General features: G+C 33.4%; 2 protein-coding genes across 3 annotated transcripts in view; both read left to right on the top strand.

Annotated features, from left to right (window-relative positions):
- The window catches only part of tok (tolloid-like protein 1 tolkin), a 63952-nt gene extending 56080 nt beyond the window's left edge, over positions 1-7872 (top strand). For both annotated transcript variants that reach the window (XM_090106306.1, XM_090106305.1), the window contains exons 11-20: positions 971-1083; positions 1590-1738; positions 2095-2300; positions 2950-3125; positions 4582-4710; positions 5009-5235; positions 6212-6326; positions 6571-6751; positions 6857-7107; positions 7278-7872. In XM_090106306.1, coding sequence (XP_089962432.1) covers positions 971-1083; positions 1590-1738; positions 2095-2300; positions 2950-3125; positions 4582-4710; positions 5009-5235; positions 6212-6326; positions 6571-6751; positions 6857-7107; positions 7278-7523 — 1793 coding nt within the window. In that variant the 3' untranslated portion in view covers positions 7524-7872. The remainder of the gene's footprint in view (positions 1-970; positions 1084-1589; positions 1739-2094; positions 2301-2949; positions 3126-4581; positions 4711-5008; positions 5236-6211; positions 6327-6570; positions 6752-6856; positions 7108-7277) is intronic.
- Positions 7873-12206: 4334 nt separating this feature from the next.
- On the top strand, positions 12207-15628 carry Yod1 (Yod1 deubiquitinase). The gene is made up of 4 exons (XM_090106418.1): positions 12207-12738; positions 12929-13101; positions 13613-13771; positions 13956-15628. Exons 1-4 carry the CDS (start codon positions 12348-12350, stop codon positions 14163-14165), a joined length of 933 nt encoding a protein of 310 aa, XP_089962544.1. The 5' UTR covers positions 12207-12347; the 3' UTR covers positions 14166-15628.
- The last annotated feature ends 718 nt before the right edge of the window (positions 15629-16346 follow it).

The following is a 16346-nucleotide window of genomic DNA, read 5'->3' as shown; positions in this document are numbered from 1 at the left end:
GAGGAGAGTGATACCGAATGCCTCTTCTGTACTGAAAGCTACTCCAAAGACAATAAAGACGAAGGGTGTATTAAGTGCGTTAATGTGTGTCTTAAATGGGGACATGAGGCTTGTGCAGGAGTAGATAGTGACGATGAAGGGGACTTTACTTGCGATATTTGCCTTTCTAGTAATCAATTTGATAGTGTGAAAAAAAAATTAAGGCTATAGGTCTTTTTCTAAGTTCCTAAGCAAATTATTATTTTTTTAATGAAGAGTTGATTTTTCTATTGCATTTTACATTGATAAAAAAACCTTTGATAGGGATGAGTATTATTTGTTTTTTTTTTATTTAGAAGAAGAGTTTATTTGTTTACTTATTGCTTGACTAGTTGTTAATTTTCCAAACCTTTTAAAAGTTTGGTGCAAAGTTTAATGTTTAGTTTTGTTGACGTTGAAACTAGAAGACTGCAAAAGTTTTGTGTAACTTATGATAGTACTTAAATTGTTATGAACAATAGGTACATAATATGATTAAAATAAACAGCCGAGTGTTTTATTTCACTAATATTTATGAACTTATGGTATAAAATGATCCCTGGGATTATTTTACCCCAACCCCAGGGATCATTTTATACATAGGTGTGTATAAAATGATCCTTTACTAAACTTTAACAAAAGCCTCTAATACATAAAAACTATATTGATATAATAAAAAATAAGTATGCAGTTACAAAGTTAAGTAAATTCACTACTTCCGACGATAGAAATCTTGCGATTTTGCCTTGAACTTTAGCCACAGTTAAATTTTTTCCCTTAAGGGGATCATTATACCTCACCTTCCCCTATTTATAATAATCTCAATTTAAATCTTACTCGCATACCCTAACAGAATGTGTTTAAAATTTGTAGATTCATATTTTAAGACAGACAATTTATTTCGTAAGGTGAAGAACAATAGAATTCATTTAAATCAATTTATTTTATATAGCGGTGTGCGGCGGAAATATAGAAGTAGATAGCAGCGGTCATTTGGAGTCACCCAACTATCCCGACGATTATCAACCCAATAAGCTTTGTGTATGGAAATTAACTGTGCCACAGGTAAATAATTATCTTCCATTATTTTATTATCTATTCACCTGATATTAGCAAGAAGCTTATATCTAATACACTGGAGATTGCCAACCACACCAACTTGCCAAGTTAGGTGTAAAAGGGATAAAAAAACATGCCTACAGGCGTCATTCAACGTCATATTTTCTTGTTACAAGTTAATGTTCATACTGAAATTTCCAGTGTTAAGATATAAGCTTCTTGGATATTAGAAACAATTTTTTTTATTGAAGTAGGAGTAGACTAGCCCATTTATACCATTTGGTCGGATCCACACTCTATTGAATTATGTACATTTAATTGTAACATTCTTCCATTGAATTTTACAGATAGTAAATTGACATAAATTATTAAAAATAAACAATTCAATAAAAGAGAATATTCTATAGTTCAATTCAAGGTTCAATTCAACTACAACATTGATAAATAAATACCGATGTATTTTGATCTATTTTTGACTACAATTTTTAATAATATTTGTTTCTTATAATTAGGATTATCAAGTAGCATTGCGGTTCCATTCATTCGAGGTGGAAAACCACGACCTGTGCAACTACGATAAAGTCAAAGTGCGAGATGGAGACTCGATGGACAGCCCGCTCATCGGCATGTTCTGTGGACACAAGATCCCACCAGATATCAGGTATTTTATTAATTATTCTACAGATTTTAACATCAATATATTTTATAGTCTTTGTAGGAATGTTCGATTAGGATTATTAAAAACATTTTTAAATTTGTGTTTAATCGTTTTGAATTTACATAATATGCATGATATTAAATTCGTTCGTTAACTGTGTCTGTATTGCAATAATGGGAAAGTAAAGACTCATAACTAGTTACATAGATAAATTATTAATAATTAATTATTTGTAGTAAACAAAAATACTTATTAACTTCCGTTTTAAGTACTGATGTTTTTTTTTCATGATGATATTTTGATGCAATAAATAAATAAAAAACTATTGAATAATATATTAAGTATCTCGATTATTTTAGATCAACATCAAACAAGCTGCTCGTAATCTTCGAATCAGATAGTTCAGTGCAGAAAGCAGGTTTCTCTGCCACTTTCATGAAGGAGTTCGACGAGTGTGCGTCCATTGACCACGGTTGTAGCCACTCGTGCGTCAACACGCTAGGCGGCTACGAGTGCGCGTGCGATATCGGCTACGAACTGCACTCTGATGGGAAGAAATGCGAAAGTAAGATATTATGTATGTAGTGTTAACAGCTGGGCAGCTACGAGAGAACTAAAACATAGTTTAACCGTTTAGAAACTATTTAACTGCGATAAATTGCAAATGTGTATAGGCTATAGCTATGTAGAGTCAGTCGCTACACAAAACATACAAATTACAAACTAAGAAATAAAAAGGTAAATTAATTTAAATGTAAGATATCACAAAAAAGACATAATTAAATTTCGGAGAACTCGAGATATCTACTCAGGGAATGAAGTGTTAAGCTCACAATATTGCTTAGCGATCAAGCGAAATTTATGTTTTTCGTCGAACGTCCGATTACTATGATAAGCGCTGCAAATTGAAACTGAATATTTTTAGATCATTTCTACAAAAATTTACAAGTGACCTTTAAAGTTTAAAGAAATTATCAAACAACACAAGGAAGGACCATTATTAAAAAATATCAGCAATTAAAAATAAACAATGGTTATGATGGTAGAGTTTAATAATATTGTATCACATAAAAAAATTGGTGATATTTACGACGATTATCTTTATAAGTATGAATATAGCTTTATAATATGTACTACGATATCAAATTATTATCATTTTGATATAACGATTTATTCATTAGTATGTCCTAAATTCCTATGCAATTTTATTTCAGACGCATGCGGAGGTGTGCTCTACGCGCCAAATGGTACAATCACCTCTCCATCTTTCCCGGACCTGTACCCACCTTCTAAGAACTGTCTTTGGGAGATAGTTGCACCACCACAACACCGTATTACCCTTAACTTTACGCACTTCGATTTAGAAGGCAGCAATAATTTGTATCATCAGGTAAATATCTACTTATATAATATCGAATATATTATAATACATATAATAATCGAATCCTTAACTAAAAGTTTCATAATTAGGATAAAATTCACCAAACGAGCCGAATAAAGACTGAATAAACACATTAACGTTGTTTTTAGTAATGCGGTGAATAATTAGGGAAAATTTTATCTTCCTTCTGCTTTTAATGAATAGCTAGAGCAATGATGGTCCGGGAGCCAGCAGCAGATTTTATGACCAAGTTCCTCTCAAGCGGTAATTAGTAAAATGCATCAAAGTATAGTATTATGAAGCCTCGTGAACGTCAGCTGGAGCTCGGTTGGGGGGAAGAGCAGTTGTAGCCTCCCGTATCAGCTGACGGTTTTTCCACCAAGATACAGCCAGCTGACATATATATTTACATATAAGTTTATCCACAGTTACATATAAGCTATCATCAGGTAAATTTTTGTTTGAGAGGAAATAACGGAAAATGAATTTTTCTTTAAATTTAACTTTCATGTTCGAGACACCAGCTGACGTATAATACACCATGTTGTAACCAGCTGACTATTTTTTTTCGTTGAGATATTGGGTTAGCTACAATTTGACAAATTTTTAGCTGAGAGGAAATGAATGAATGAATGTATTTTTTTTCCTATGTGCGTGGGAGGCTACAACCGCTCACCCCCCCAACCGAGCGCCAGCTGACGTTCACGAGGCTTTATAATACTATACTCTCATGCGTCTGACGAATTATATTCTCTTGAGAGGAAATAGTTAACCAAATTTGCACCTGGCTCCCTAACCATGAGCAGTTGAGATATCATTTAGATATCATATCTAACTAGACTTAGACTTTTTATCAGGATAAATCCTATAAATCATCACTGTAGAATAAATGAAGCTATTATAAGTATACTATGAAGTATGCAGTTAGTCTGAGATCATAGCAATATAGATGTCGGAACATTTGCGAGGTGATTTAAGTACGCGTACTACGAATAATATCGAAACAAGGTCAGCTAAATTAGTAGGAAGACAGCAATTTTAATTTCATTTGTTGCGGACTTTAAACAGGTGATATCAGATCAATTGTTACAGTAATTTAATTAATCAATTATTGTTATATTTTTTTGTATGACTATTCTTAAGCCTATTATAAATTTAAAAGCACATTATTTATAAGGAACTATAGAAGGGACTTATGGTCTTACCACAAAATAATTTAAACACAGTCTAACTTTAAACCAGGGTTCTGTCACTTTAATAGTTTTCTATGTGAAATACGACAAAACCAGATTAAAGAGAACCCGTGCTTAAAGATTAGCCTGTCTAAAGTTTTTTGTGGTAAGACAGTTATATATTTTTAATACGGGAGAACCTAACACCTGTAGAAAGCAAAATGGCATTGCATCATGCATGGACTAATCTGCTCCTTAGGTATATAGCTACTTATATTTACTTCAATGAACAGGAATGTGAATACGACAGTGTGACAGTTCACTCGAGGCTCGGCGCTGATGTGTTACGGCGACACGGAGCTTTCTGCGGAAATGCTTTACCTCCACCTGTAACTTCAGATGGATCTGTGTTACGTGTACAGGTAAATTATCCTGTCCATTACTGTGGTGGTTTATGATTCGAGCTTTAGTTTGTCAACATGGTATTCCCTGGCTCTTGCATGAAGTGGTTCCTTTCTTTTTTTATTAAAACAACTTTTATCAAAGATATCAAGTTACATTTAAATGATAAGAATTCAAAGTAGAAATTTGTTAAGACGCGAGACGTTATAAGAAAAGCTTCAGGTTATACGTTAGACCGATGAAATAGTTGTAGCATTATAAATAAGGTAACATACGAAATAAGACACTTAATGATAAATAATATACAAATTCGTCCAGTTCACATCAGACACATCAGTCCACCACTCGGGCTTCGCAGCAGCATACTACATAGACGTAGATGAGTGTTCAGTGAACAATGGTGGTTGTCAGCACGAGTGCCATAACACCCTCGGTGGGTATGAGTGCGCGTGTCACAGCGGCTTCACGTTGCATCCCAACAAACATGACTGTAAGGAGGGTGGATGCAAGCATGATATTACCCATCCGCATGGAACTATATTTAGGTAAGAAATTCTTAACACATATTTTAATAAAGTAAATAATAATCTTTTATATGTTTGTTGTTAGGTGGTGCCTTAATTTGTGCATAAAATAAAGTCATTTGCCTCAGCCAGTATTGTATGTAGCATCTAGGGTTGTAACGGAACTCCGCCTCCGCCTCCGTTACTGCGGAACTTCCGCAAAGGATTTAACCTCCGCCTCCGCATCCGCCTCCGCAAAATTTATGCGGAGCCATATCGGAAGTTCATTTACGATCACAAACAACGCGCAAGGAGCGACGCTAGGTGACGCGGCCGCTCGGCTGCGTGTTTTCAAGTGAAATGGTCGAGTTTGCTTAAGCCACGGGAACACGGCCAAGCGGGTGGTGGGAGTGTGAGTGAATGAATAACAGGAATCAACTTGTCAAAGCGTTCGGTACCGCGATTGAGCCGTGATTGTTTTAACTTTTAAGTAATTTTGTGCGTAATTATTAGTTACTAGCTGCTCCGCGCGGTTTCACCAACGTGGCTCCACCCCTGTTGGCCGTAGCGTGATGTTATATAGCCTATAACCTTCCTCGATAAATGGGCTATCTAACACCGAAAGAATTTTTCAAATCGGACCAGTAGTTCCCGAGATTAGCGCGTTCAAACAAACAAACAAACAAACTCTTCAGCTTTATAATATTAGTATAGATGTTTTTTAAATAACGTGATGAAGCCGAAAACTAGTGAAATTTGGCAGTACTTTGTAGAAGTAGACGATAATTATAAATTTTCCGAACATATTACACCTCCGCCTCCGCCTCCGTTAACCTCCGCATCCGCGGAGGTGAACCTCTACACCTCCGCATCCGCCTCCGCCTCCGCTAAGTAGGCCTCCGTTACAACCCTAGTAGCATCTTCAACATCTTCAAATTTACACTGGGACTCTATTTATTTCCATAAATACGTAGTTAAACTGATTAGTTGTAAGCAAAACGGAAATATATTGTTTCAGTCCGAATTATCCCGACTCGTATCCATCGCGAAAAGATTGCGTGTGGCAGTTCTCGACCACGCCCGGACATAGAATTAAGCTTATTTTCAATGTCTTTGAACTTGAGCCGCACCAGGTAATGTGTAAACCTATTCTGTATGTTAACGAAATAATTCTTAAGAACCTTTAAAATAATAACTGATCTGCCAAACGTTGTTCTGTCAATTACCTACTTTACACTTAGGAGTATAAAAAATATGTTAGCCTATAAAATAAAAAATATAAATTCAAGATCGATCCAAATGTTGCAGCTCTTAAAATTATAAATTAACCTTTTATAGATTTTAAGTCACATATTTAACAAAATTTACTACTTCTAGGAATGTACATACGATCATGTTACAATATACGATGGTGCGTCAGCTGACGAGAAGACACTGGGCAGGTTCTGTGGAAGCAAGTTACCGCATCCCGTAGTAGCTTCGCAGAATCAAATGTATGTCGTGTTCAAGTCTGATGCATCCGTACAAAGGAAGGGCTTCCTTGCTACTTATTCTACTGGTAAGATAAGTTTCGCTCATTCTGTTGTTAATCAACGTGTTAATATGATAAGGGGTCAATTGGTTACATTTTTTTTAAACTGATCTTTAATTTTAACTTCTACAGCTTGCGGCGGCTACCTGACAGCAACGGAATCAGTAAAGCATCTCTACTCACACGCCCGCTACGGACACGATTCGTACGAGTCGAGAGCCAACTGTGACTGGAGTATTGTCGCTCCCGTCGGCCATTTTGTGAGACTCACCTTCCTTACCTTTGAGCTCGAACCGGAAACGAACTGTGGATATGACTTCGTACAAGTTTTTGGTGGATTGGAAGGTAGTGGGGGATGTTATGGAACGTATTGCGGTACAAAGGTATAGTTATATTAACTTTTATATTTTGTAGGTAATAAATATTAGAAGTAGTTTTTAACATATAGGTATTTATTAAATATTAACGTAGAAAATAGAACACTATTCAGAACAGATGCACTGAAGTTACTTTTAAGTATTATGAATTAGTCTTAATAGATGTTATCTTGCAGATGCCACCAGAGATCGTGTCAACAAGCGAAGCGCTTCTAGTCAAATTCCGTACCGACGACACCATTGTGTTCAAAGGATTCTCTGCGTCATACCAAGCAGTTAAACCAGACGTCTGGAGCAAGGAGGATAGTTCTGAGGGCGGGGAGGATGAGGATGAAGAAGAGGATGAAGAGATGCCCCCATTAGTGGTAGGGAGGAGAGGATTACGGGCTCCCACCTCCAGATTCGTAAGACGGCCCACGTGACGGTGGCCTATAAGGCATCCCAAGCACAGGCGCCCGCATCGCAACACCAAAACTCGCAAGTCTGTGTTTAACGGTCCATTTTAATGCGCCTTTTTGATCGATTTACCCTTCGAGTGGGCATTTAACAACAAATTAATATACGTAGGTATGCGTAAGCTGTCATTCGCAACTTTTGTTATGAGAACATGGAAGTTATGAGTACTGCAGGCTGACATGTTTGTTTATTGTATTTCTATGAACGTGTGTTTGAGACTCGCAGATAATAATTTAACCACAGTTTAAGTTATTTAAATGAACGCTGCCAAATCTCTTTACCTACTGACTGTTACCACCACTCCTCCTTAGGTATTTATTTTTAATTATGGAAGGCTTCGTTGCTGCCACAACAATATGCAGATGTTAGATAGGTACCTTCAATCCTATTTTAAGGCTGCAAAAGAATAAGAGTTCTAACAGACGAACGGCACGTTATGAACGACTGCCATCGACATGTGGCGACGGCTGAAGTAGCCTCTGCCGTTCACAACTTGCCGTTCGTCTGTTACAACTCTAATTGAACTGTAAAATCAAAGGCACTAAGTATGTATCATTACCATCATACAATTTTAATTATTAAATTTAAAGGGGGTAAAATTTTATTAAAATATGCTAGAAAGGAACGTGCCTGTAGCAACTAAAAGCGGAAGATGCTTTTTAACTTCATTAAAAATACTCACTTCACTCATAATTCGCATTTTACGCAAGTTCAATATTTTACTTAACTATTTATTAGGCAGGACACTCTATTGTACTATTAAATTTTTTTTGACTGAATTTAATTGTATATAAGTTAGTTTTAGATATACATAACTTAAGTAGTTTAGTAAAACACATCAGTTACCAAAATACTCATTTTAGAAGTTCAATTAGGAAAGACAATATTTTGAGTAGTTCTAATGTTTCTATAGATTTTTTGTAAGTTATTGTTCAAACCAAAGAATAACATAAGAACATTTTACATTATATTATATTATAATTTAGGTATTTTTTTTATTTGTACTTAGTCATTTCAAGAATCTCAGATGGATCAAAACATTTTTAAATAATTTATTTATGTAAGTTTTCTTTCTTTGGTAGAAATTACAATAATTAAGGTACGTACAATTCTTTTTAAATATAAGAATCTTGATATTTAAATAATTGTTCCTAGATGTTGTAATATTAAAGCAAAATCTAGTAACGATAATGAGACAATACATAATATTATTATTAGTAATTACATTATTAAACGTATTTAAGTATGAAGTTTAGATTGTAGTTTAATAATAATCTAAATTGAACATGGTCAAGAAAATTTCGTAATAATGATCATAGTGATAGTTAACTTTAAACTAATTTAATTTTTTAACATTACCTATTTGTAAAAAAAAATCAAACGCCAACGTTGTTACATACTACTTACATCTTGGCCATATATTTAAGGATTAAATATAATATTAAGATATATTATGTATGTACGAACATAATACAATATCATGTAGACGGTTACTATATTTTTACGAGAAAACGTAGTAAGTAGTGTTAAATGTTGTATGCAAGATGAATTTTTTTTTTATCATAAAATTGCCATGCCTAACGTTACTGTTCAGTGCCAAAAGTAACCTACTTATTAAGGGCCAGTAGGTATTTTACGGAAAAATACAATATGTGTATGTATAATGTTATATAGTTTGTATTAAACAATGCAAAAGGAGAGCGTTTTTCATTTTACCTACCCTTTCATTTTTCATAGGTTTTATAGTTACCTACCAGTAATTACTATTAACATCCATTGTCCAACATTAACCGTGTTGTAAAAACTGTGCTTATACAATTCAAATTTCACACACAACGAATCAACCATGCGTGATAGATACCTAGCATAATACAGAACTTACCGTCATATCCTCCAACATTGCCCGCTTTTCACAGTGTTTTGATCATATACAAGAAAAAACAAAATATGGACAGAATTGATGCTGTTATTTCAGTAGGGAATTGAATTTAGAATGAATATATATACTTGAAATAATCATATTCTTAATAGTTTCTCTAAAAATAAGGAAGAAAGAGGTGGGCGAAATAAGGTGGAAAAGTATACAACTTTGCCCACCTTTAATATTTCAGCCATTTTAAGACTTACGTAGCTGTTTTTAAGAGACAAAGTACAAGACAAGGCAGAGATGCCGAATCTCTTACAAAAAATGATCAAAAATAAGTAGATCTTCATTAAATTGTATGGGCAAAGTTAGGTGTAATTTTCTCACAATCTTCATACAAAAATTTTTAGGGCTTAGGGTTGTCACAAAAAAATCAACTAGGTAAAGGATGAAAAAATTAAGTTTAATAAAATATGTAGTTAGGTGGGTAACAAGTAATAGGTAGGTACACATGCAATAATATTGCGTTCGTACTGTTTCTAGGTATATCTTCAAAATGAAACTGAAATTATGAATATTTATGTACCTATACGTAACTTCTACTAAACATTTAAAAAGTACTTAGGTAGGCATACATACTTGTACAATCCTAGCTAGGTGCCTAAAAGGAAAAACATGCTGTGTACTTAATTTATACCTAAAAAAAAATTACCTTGCTACCTATATGAGAAGTCTGTTAAAAATGTGTCAGCCCTAGCACCTCAAAACGGTTGGGCAATGTTGGGATAGGTCACACTACATTTATTAACCTAACTCCTATAATACTACGTATTTTTGCTTGGAAATAACAAATAACCTCCTTTTTTATATTCTAGTTTAATAAATAATAAGAAATATTCACGTATTCTAATTGATTCCCAGTGATCAGAGACAAGTTTTTTTAGAAAAAATTGGCACCACCAAAACACCTCCTTCTTTGTCGACATGTAGCAGCAGACTGATTGACGTTATACATGTGCTATCTAATCAGTGTTGCGAGAAAAGACTTTAATTTTCTACCAAAAAACCAAACAAGTCTTAAATGTCATGCTACTCCAGCTCCACATAAACACTCAGGAAAGTTAAAATTTCAATTTGGGCAAAGATAGGCTGGAAAGGCAATGTTGGAGGATATGACGGTACTTGCTCTGTGCTTATAGAAAACCAATAATAGCTCAATGAGAAAACCTTTAGATAAGCTAGCTACCTATCCTTTATCCTCTCCTTTCTACGGTCTCAAACTATCTTTGTACCAAATTTCACTCAAATCGGTTCAGTTGTATTATGTATACCTAGGTGCGAAGAGGCAGACAGTGTTATTTTCATTTTTCATTTAAATAATGTTTATAACAGTAAAATATTAGTAGGGAATATGATTAGTTAGGATTGTTCTCAATATATACAATATTTTTAAAACAAAAATAAATATACAATGGATAACTTTAAAATGAATATGGATGAGAATTTATTTATTTTTAGCGATTGCGATTAATATGAAGCGTGATAATTATAGAACCAAGACAAACAGTGAAGTTGCATTTTTCTAAAACGCTTCTCATAAAAAAACCTATTTTCCAAAATCTAGGGCAATTCATTTGTTTCAATCATTTCAATTAAAATACGGGCAATATTATACCCGGCGCGGCGAATGATGATCCCTATGACAGTTCGTCTTAGTGATTGCTCGTATGATGGGTCGTGTCGATACTTTACTATTTTATAGGCAAAGGCGTGGTTTGCATTCATCCACGTCGGTAAACATGTTTTTATAAATATTATAAAATGAATTTTTAACGTCTTTTATGTTGTTGTTGTTGTATTAATTTAAGTTTTTTGTATAGATTAAGTAGGTTAAAGTAAAACGAAAGTTTTCCAAAACATAAAAATGCGCCTTATCATTTTCACGTAATTTTTAACCCGTTTAACACAGTGTATATTATTTTATCGTGAAAATGGAAGCCCCCATTTAATTTGTCTAAAAAACTTATATTATCATAGGTAAGTAAATTAACGCGAACGGTAATTAATTACTTAATTAATGAATTATGCTGCGAACTTCTGTTTCATTCAATAGTGAATGAACTGAAGCTTAAGCATGGAAAAATGTGATCTCGTTTCCATTATCGAAATTTGTTTATCGATACTCCGCACTAGTCGATAAATGCCAACGATGTAAATTTTGTAGGACGTAAACGTAAAGTCAGATTGATATAATTTCTCGTAAATGTTAAGAATTGTTATAATTCCAACAGAATATCATTGTTATGGCATAAAGCTACGTAAAAATTAATAAATGCCATTTTTAGACGCTTCCAATACGTTTCTAACTTAATGGTGACGCCATTACAAGTTTGTCTCTTGAGAATAATTATTGTCAGTGTCATAGGGATCATCATTCGCCGCGCCGGGTATAGTTTAGGCGCCAAGAGCACCGCGTGTGCGAGACTTCTTTCGTGGCGAATTTCACAAGTAATGTTACTATTAATAAAAATGGCAAATTTTCAACAATAAAAACTACAATATGTACAATTTATGAAATTATATCTCCAATAATTTTGTAGAATACTATTTATATATATAACTACCATTTGCTGATTTTTATATTCATCCACGATTTATGCAAGAACTTCTCATTTGAATGAAACCACATGAAACTTCGTAATTAAATTTCAAACTCAAGTGGCAAGTTTATGATGTTTTACCTTCCTGCCATAACAGAAAAAAGTTTATGATGACAGTTGTTGTCAACCTCTGACAAAAAAGTCAAATGTCTACGTAACGTTATGTTATTTATTTATTAAAATATTACTTTGCTAATAACTATTTAACAAACCCAAACACCACAATTAGTTTAATTAAACGTCGTTGTGCTAGTTGTCTATCAGAAATGGCATCGTTAGCTATTAAAGTAAAAAGTAAAAACGGCCAGCAGATATTAAAAGACTTGACCTCTGATAGTACCGTGGGTGAACTAAAAATGTTTCTATCTAGTCTTACAGATGTAAGCTGTGAGAATATAAGCGTTTTACTAGGCTATCCGCCGAAACCTCTGGACATTAGTAACAATGAAAAAAAATTGTGTGAAATAGGATTGAAAACTGGTGAAACATTAATTATAGAAGAGAAATCTGTGTCTGGAGAGAGTGTGCCTCAAGCTAGTAAAGATAAACCAATTGAGAACGGAATTGTGTCACATGAAGACCAGACTCCTTGTAGGCCTGGCATTTTAATGAAGAAAGTTGTTCCTTCAGATAATTCTTGCCTTTTTACTAGTATAGGTAATTTATAAACTTCTATTTAATACCAATAATGAGTTGTACGAGGGCCTAGTTTTCTGATACAATATTGTAAGCTTGTGTCATTCAGTTTTATTATATACAGTGCAAAATGTATTTGCTCTAACTTGCTATTAATTCCAAATATTTTCTTATTTCTATGTGAATTCAATTATCATTATTTTTATCACAGGGTTTGTGTTAAATGGCAATGTGGATACAACAGTTCACACTCTCATGCGACAAATCATTGCAATGGAAGTGGCTAGTGACCATGAGACTTACAATGAGGCAATGTTGGGGAAGCCCAATGCTGAGTATTGTGCTTGGATTCAGCAGCCAAGTTCTTGGGGAGGAGCTATTGAGGTATACTTTTTGTTTTAAAGTGAAAGTTTTATTACATTGTTTCAAACTTTTTGGTCTGTGTAGCGCATGTCGCGTGACGGTCGGCTGCCGAGTAGGTATAAAGCAGTGTTCGGAACCGTTCGGAAAGTTTCACTTTTACTGTGGTTTCATAAAACCACACAACATTTTTTATAGTCATGACCTACTAGATTTAGTGTATGAAAACTTGAAGGCCTCTGGTCCATTTACTGAAATAAATATTAAAATAATTAAGTAACCTCCAGGTTATATTATAACAACATTGAGAATGTAATAGACAGACAGGCAGATATACTTTCACTTATATAATATTAGCATAACCATAGATTTGTTTCTCCTGTTGGTTCATAATTTGCAAAGCACAAATATGGGCTTTTGCTTTCTACTGATATAAGATATTTTTATATATAAGAGATTTTTATACCAGGATTAAATATTTTGTATATTAAATTATGGTGTTATATTTCATACATTATTTTCTCTCTCATTCTAGGTAGCAATTTTATCTAGATTTTACGGCTTGGAAATGGCTGTGGTAGACACATTAAATGCAATTATCAATAGATTTGGAGAAGACAAGAATTATGGACAGAGAGTATTTTTATTGTTTGATGGGGTGCACTATGATCCCTTATATTTGGAGCAATCTGATGTGAGTAGAAGTATAAATATTAATTCCAAAATAAAATGGCTTATATGTTAAGAGAACATTAATATATTATAAAAGTGATTGCTAGAACATTTAAAACTATTTTTTTACAAAAAAACTACCAAAATATTTTTGTTTATAAGGAATGAAAAATAAATTTTACACTTCATTCAACTTTTATTTACAGGGTGGAATCCAAACAGTATTCCCAGCTGAAGATATGGATATTTACAAAGAAGCGGAACAGCTTGCTAAAGAAGCAAAATCTTCTAGACAATTCACGGACTTGAATAAATTCACTTTAAAATGTCAAATCTGTGACAAGCTCCTCACGGGTCAGGTTGAGGCGCAGAAACACGCTAAAGAAACAATGCACACAAGCTTTGGAGAAGTCTAGCATTCGCTAAAAGAACCAAAACGGAGTTTGTTATCATCACTCAACAAGATGCTACAGAAATTTCTTCAAGCTCATAACTAGATTGTTACAATAAAATATTTAAGCAAATGTGAATTAATTATTATCAAAGAGATTTAATAATATATACTACTACGTGACCAAGCCAACTAGACCCTTTTCAACTGTGACGTCACCCGCCCATGTCTCGGGTACAGATAGCAAAAAAAAAATATTAATAATATCACTGTTCGCTCTCCGCTATGAATAGTCTTATTTTTCCCCATTTCGAGGGCTGTCTATGAATAACAACACAGTAAAAACTTAAACAAATAACAACGAAAAACTTAACAGTCAACAACAAGCTTTAACGATTAATAATAAAAAGTACAGAAATAACTAGCGATGCGAAACGTACGAATGCGTCGATGCTGCGAACCGTACTAAGGCGAACGCGGTACCTGAGGCGGTAAGCGGGCGGGGAGGCCGCATTCCACCCGAGCGTCTAGTTGGCTTGGTCGAATAATATAGAGTGGCCATTAGGGAATTTTTATACAGATTTGATCTTATGAGCTAGTGACACCATCTAGTTTTAATTAGAAACACGAAAATATCATTTATTTTTACATGACTGTGCTTATCAGCATGTCTTTGTGAAGAATGTTACAATCTTATTAGAAAAGCTAGGATTTTCAAAACTATACATAAGATTTATGCTTGAGATAATGTGGTTCAATGTCCAGTCTATTGTTATATACCATTTAAATACCTTTGGTCATGTAACATAATATATTTCATTACATTAAAGATTATAAAATATAAGAAATATTGCAATAAATAATTATATATTTCATGTTAATAATTGTTTTAGCTACTTAGTAATATAACCTTGATTATTTTTTGAGACTGAAATAGATTTACATAAACAAATGTCTTATAGTTTTTGTAATAAGTTTTTGCTATGTTCTGGAGCTAGTATTAAATATAGAAAGAGTAAGATTGAAAATTTGTAAATTCACTAAGTGCTGATATAGTAAGTACCGAAATAACTGTTACAATTTGATAATTTTTTACGTAATATTTATATAAAGTATATTGGGACAATTATTGGATTTGATCGGTAGCATTGAGCAAGAGCTAGAAATGTAGCAATTTGTAATAATTAACATCATTGTTCATCACCAACACCAGATTATTTACTAATGACAATAAACATAAGTTTTGGTTCTTGTAGATATAATGTTCATAGCATGTGTGCATATTTTAACTTCATTTTTGCACTTATTAAATTCGTGTTCCTACGATTTTTATCAATGCATTATTTTTTTAATATTTAATTATTATTATCTTAAACCATACCATTTTTAACCAATATGATGTCATTGATATGTTTGAATTATTACATGAAATATTTAGTTCTAGCTGGGAAAGTTGACTTGGAAATGCAAATATACACCATCATTTTACTTAGTATTTTATTTTATTTCAAACCCTTTCTAATGTTTATTCATTTAAATAGATTTCGACACTCTTTTCAACTAGATTTCTTTTAGTAACGCTTTAGATTCGATTATAGTTAGTAACGCAGTTATAACGAAGTTAACTGATCACATATAAATATAGAATCAGTATAATAGTTTTTAAATTAGAATCATTTTTTACATTGCATTTGTAACTATTAGCATAGACAAATATCTATTAGTGTAGTAACGCCTATTACTCAAAATCCGATCTGATCAGTAAATAAAAAAAGAAAAGAAATTGATTGCCTAAAACGTTAGATACATACTTCTTAAAATTAAATAAGGCAAATTCACAGCCTCAGCAAAATGCTGCACAAAAACAACGCTGATAAAGGAGTATCATTGCGACACGTGCAAGGAAATGTTTAGACTGCTTACTGCGTATTAACTATTAATATTAATAAAGCCAGTACTTCTGACTGTGTTATTCTGGTACATATTGTACTACACAGAACACTGCCAAATCTTCTAAACCCCTTCAGTAGTTTTAAGAGTGACTGCGCAACAAACATCATAATCATACCTTGCATATTTTATAATATTGCAAGGCCGGTTAAGCTGTAGAAGCCCTCGCTTAGCAGAAATCCTACACAAAAAATATCACATTCACTTGGTATACTAGTATACATGTTTATTATAATTCATAGGGTTTAAGAAAATA

Source organism: Colias eurytheme, chromosome 10 (genome assembly GCF_061535395.1).
Source record: "Colias eurytheme isolate Ceu_HAF_F1 chromosome 10, ilColEury1 Martin Lab GWU primary, whole genome shotgun sequence".
Taxonomy (NCBI): Eukaryota; Metazoa; Arthropoda; class Insecta; order Lepidoptera; family Pieridae; genus Colias; species Colias eurytheme.
This window is presented reverse-complemented; position numbering and strand designations above follow the sequence as displayed.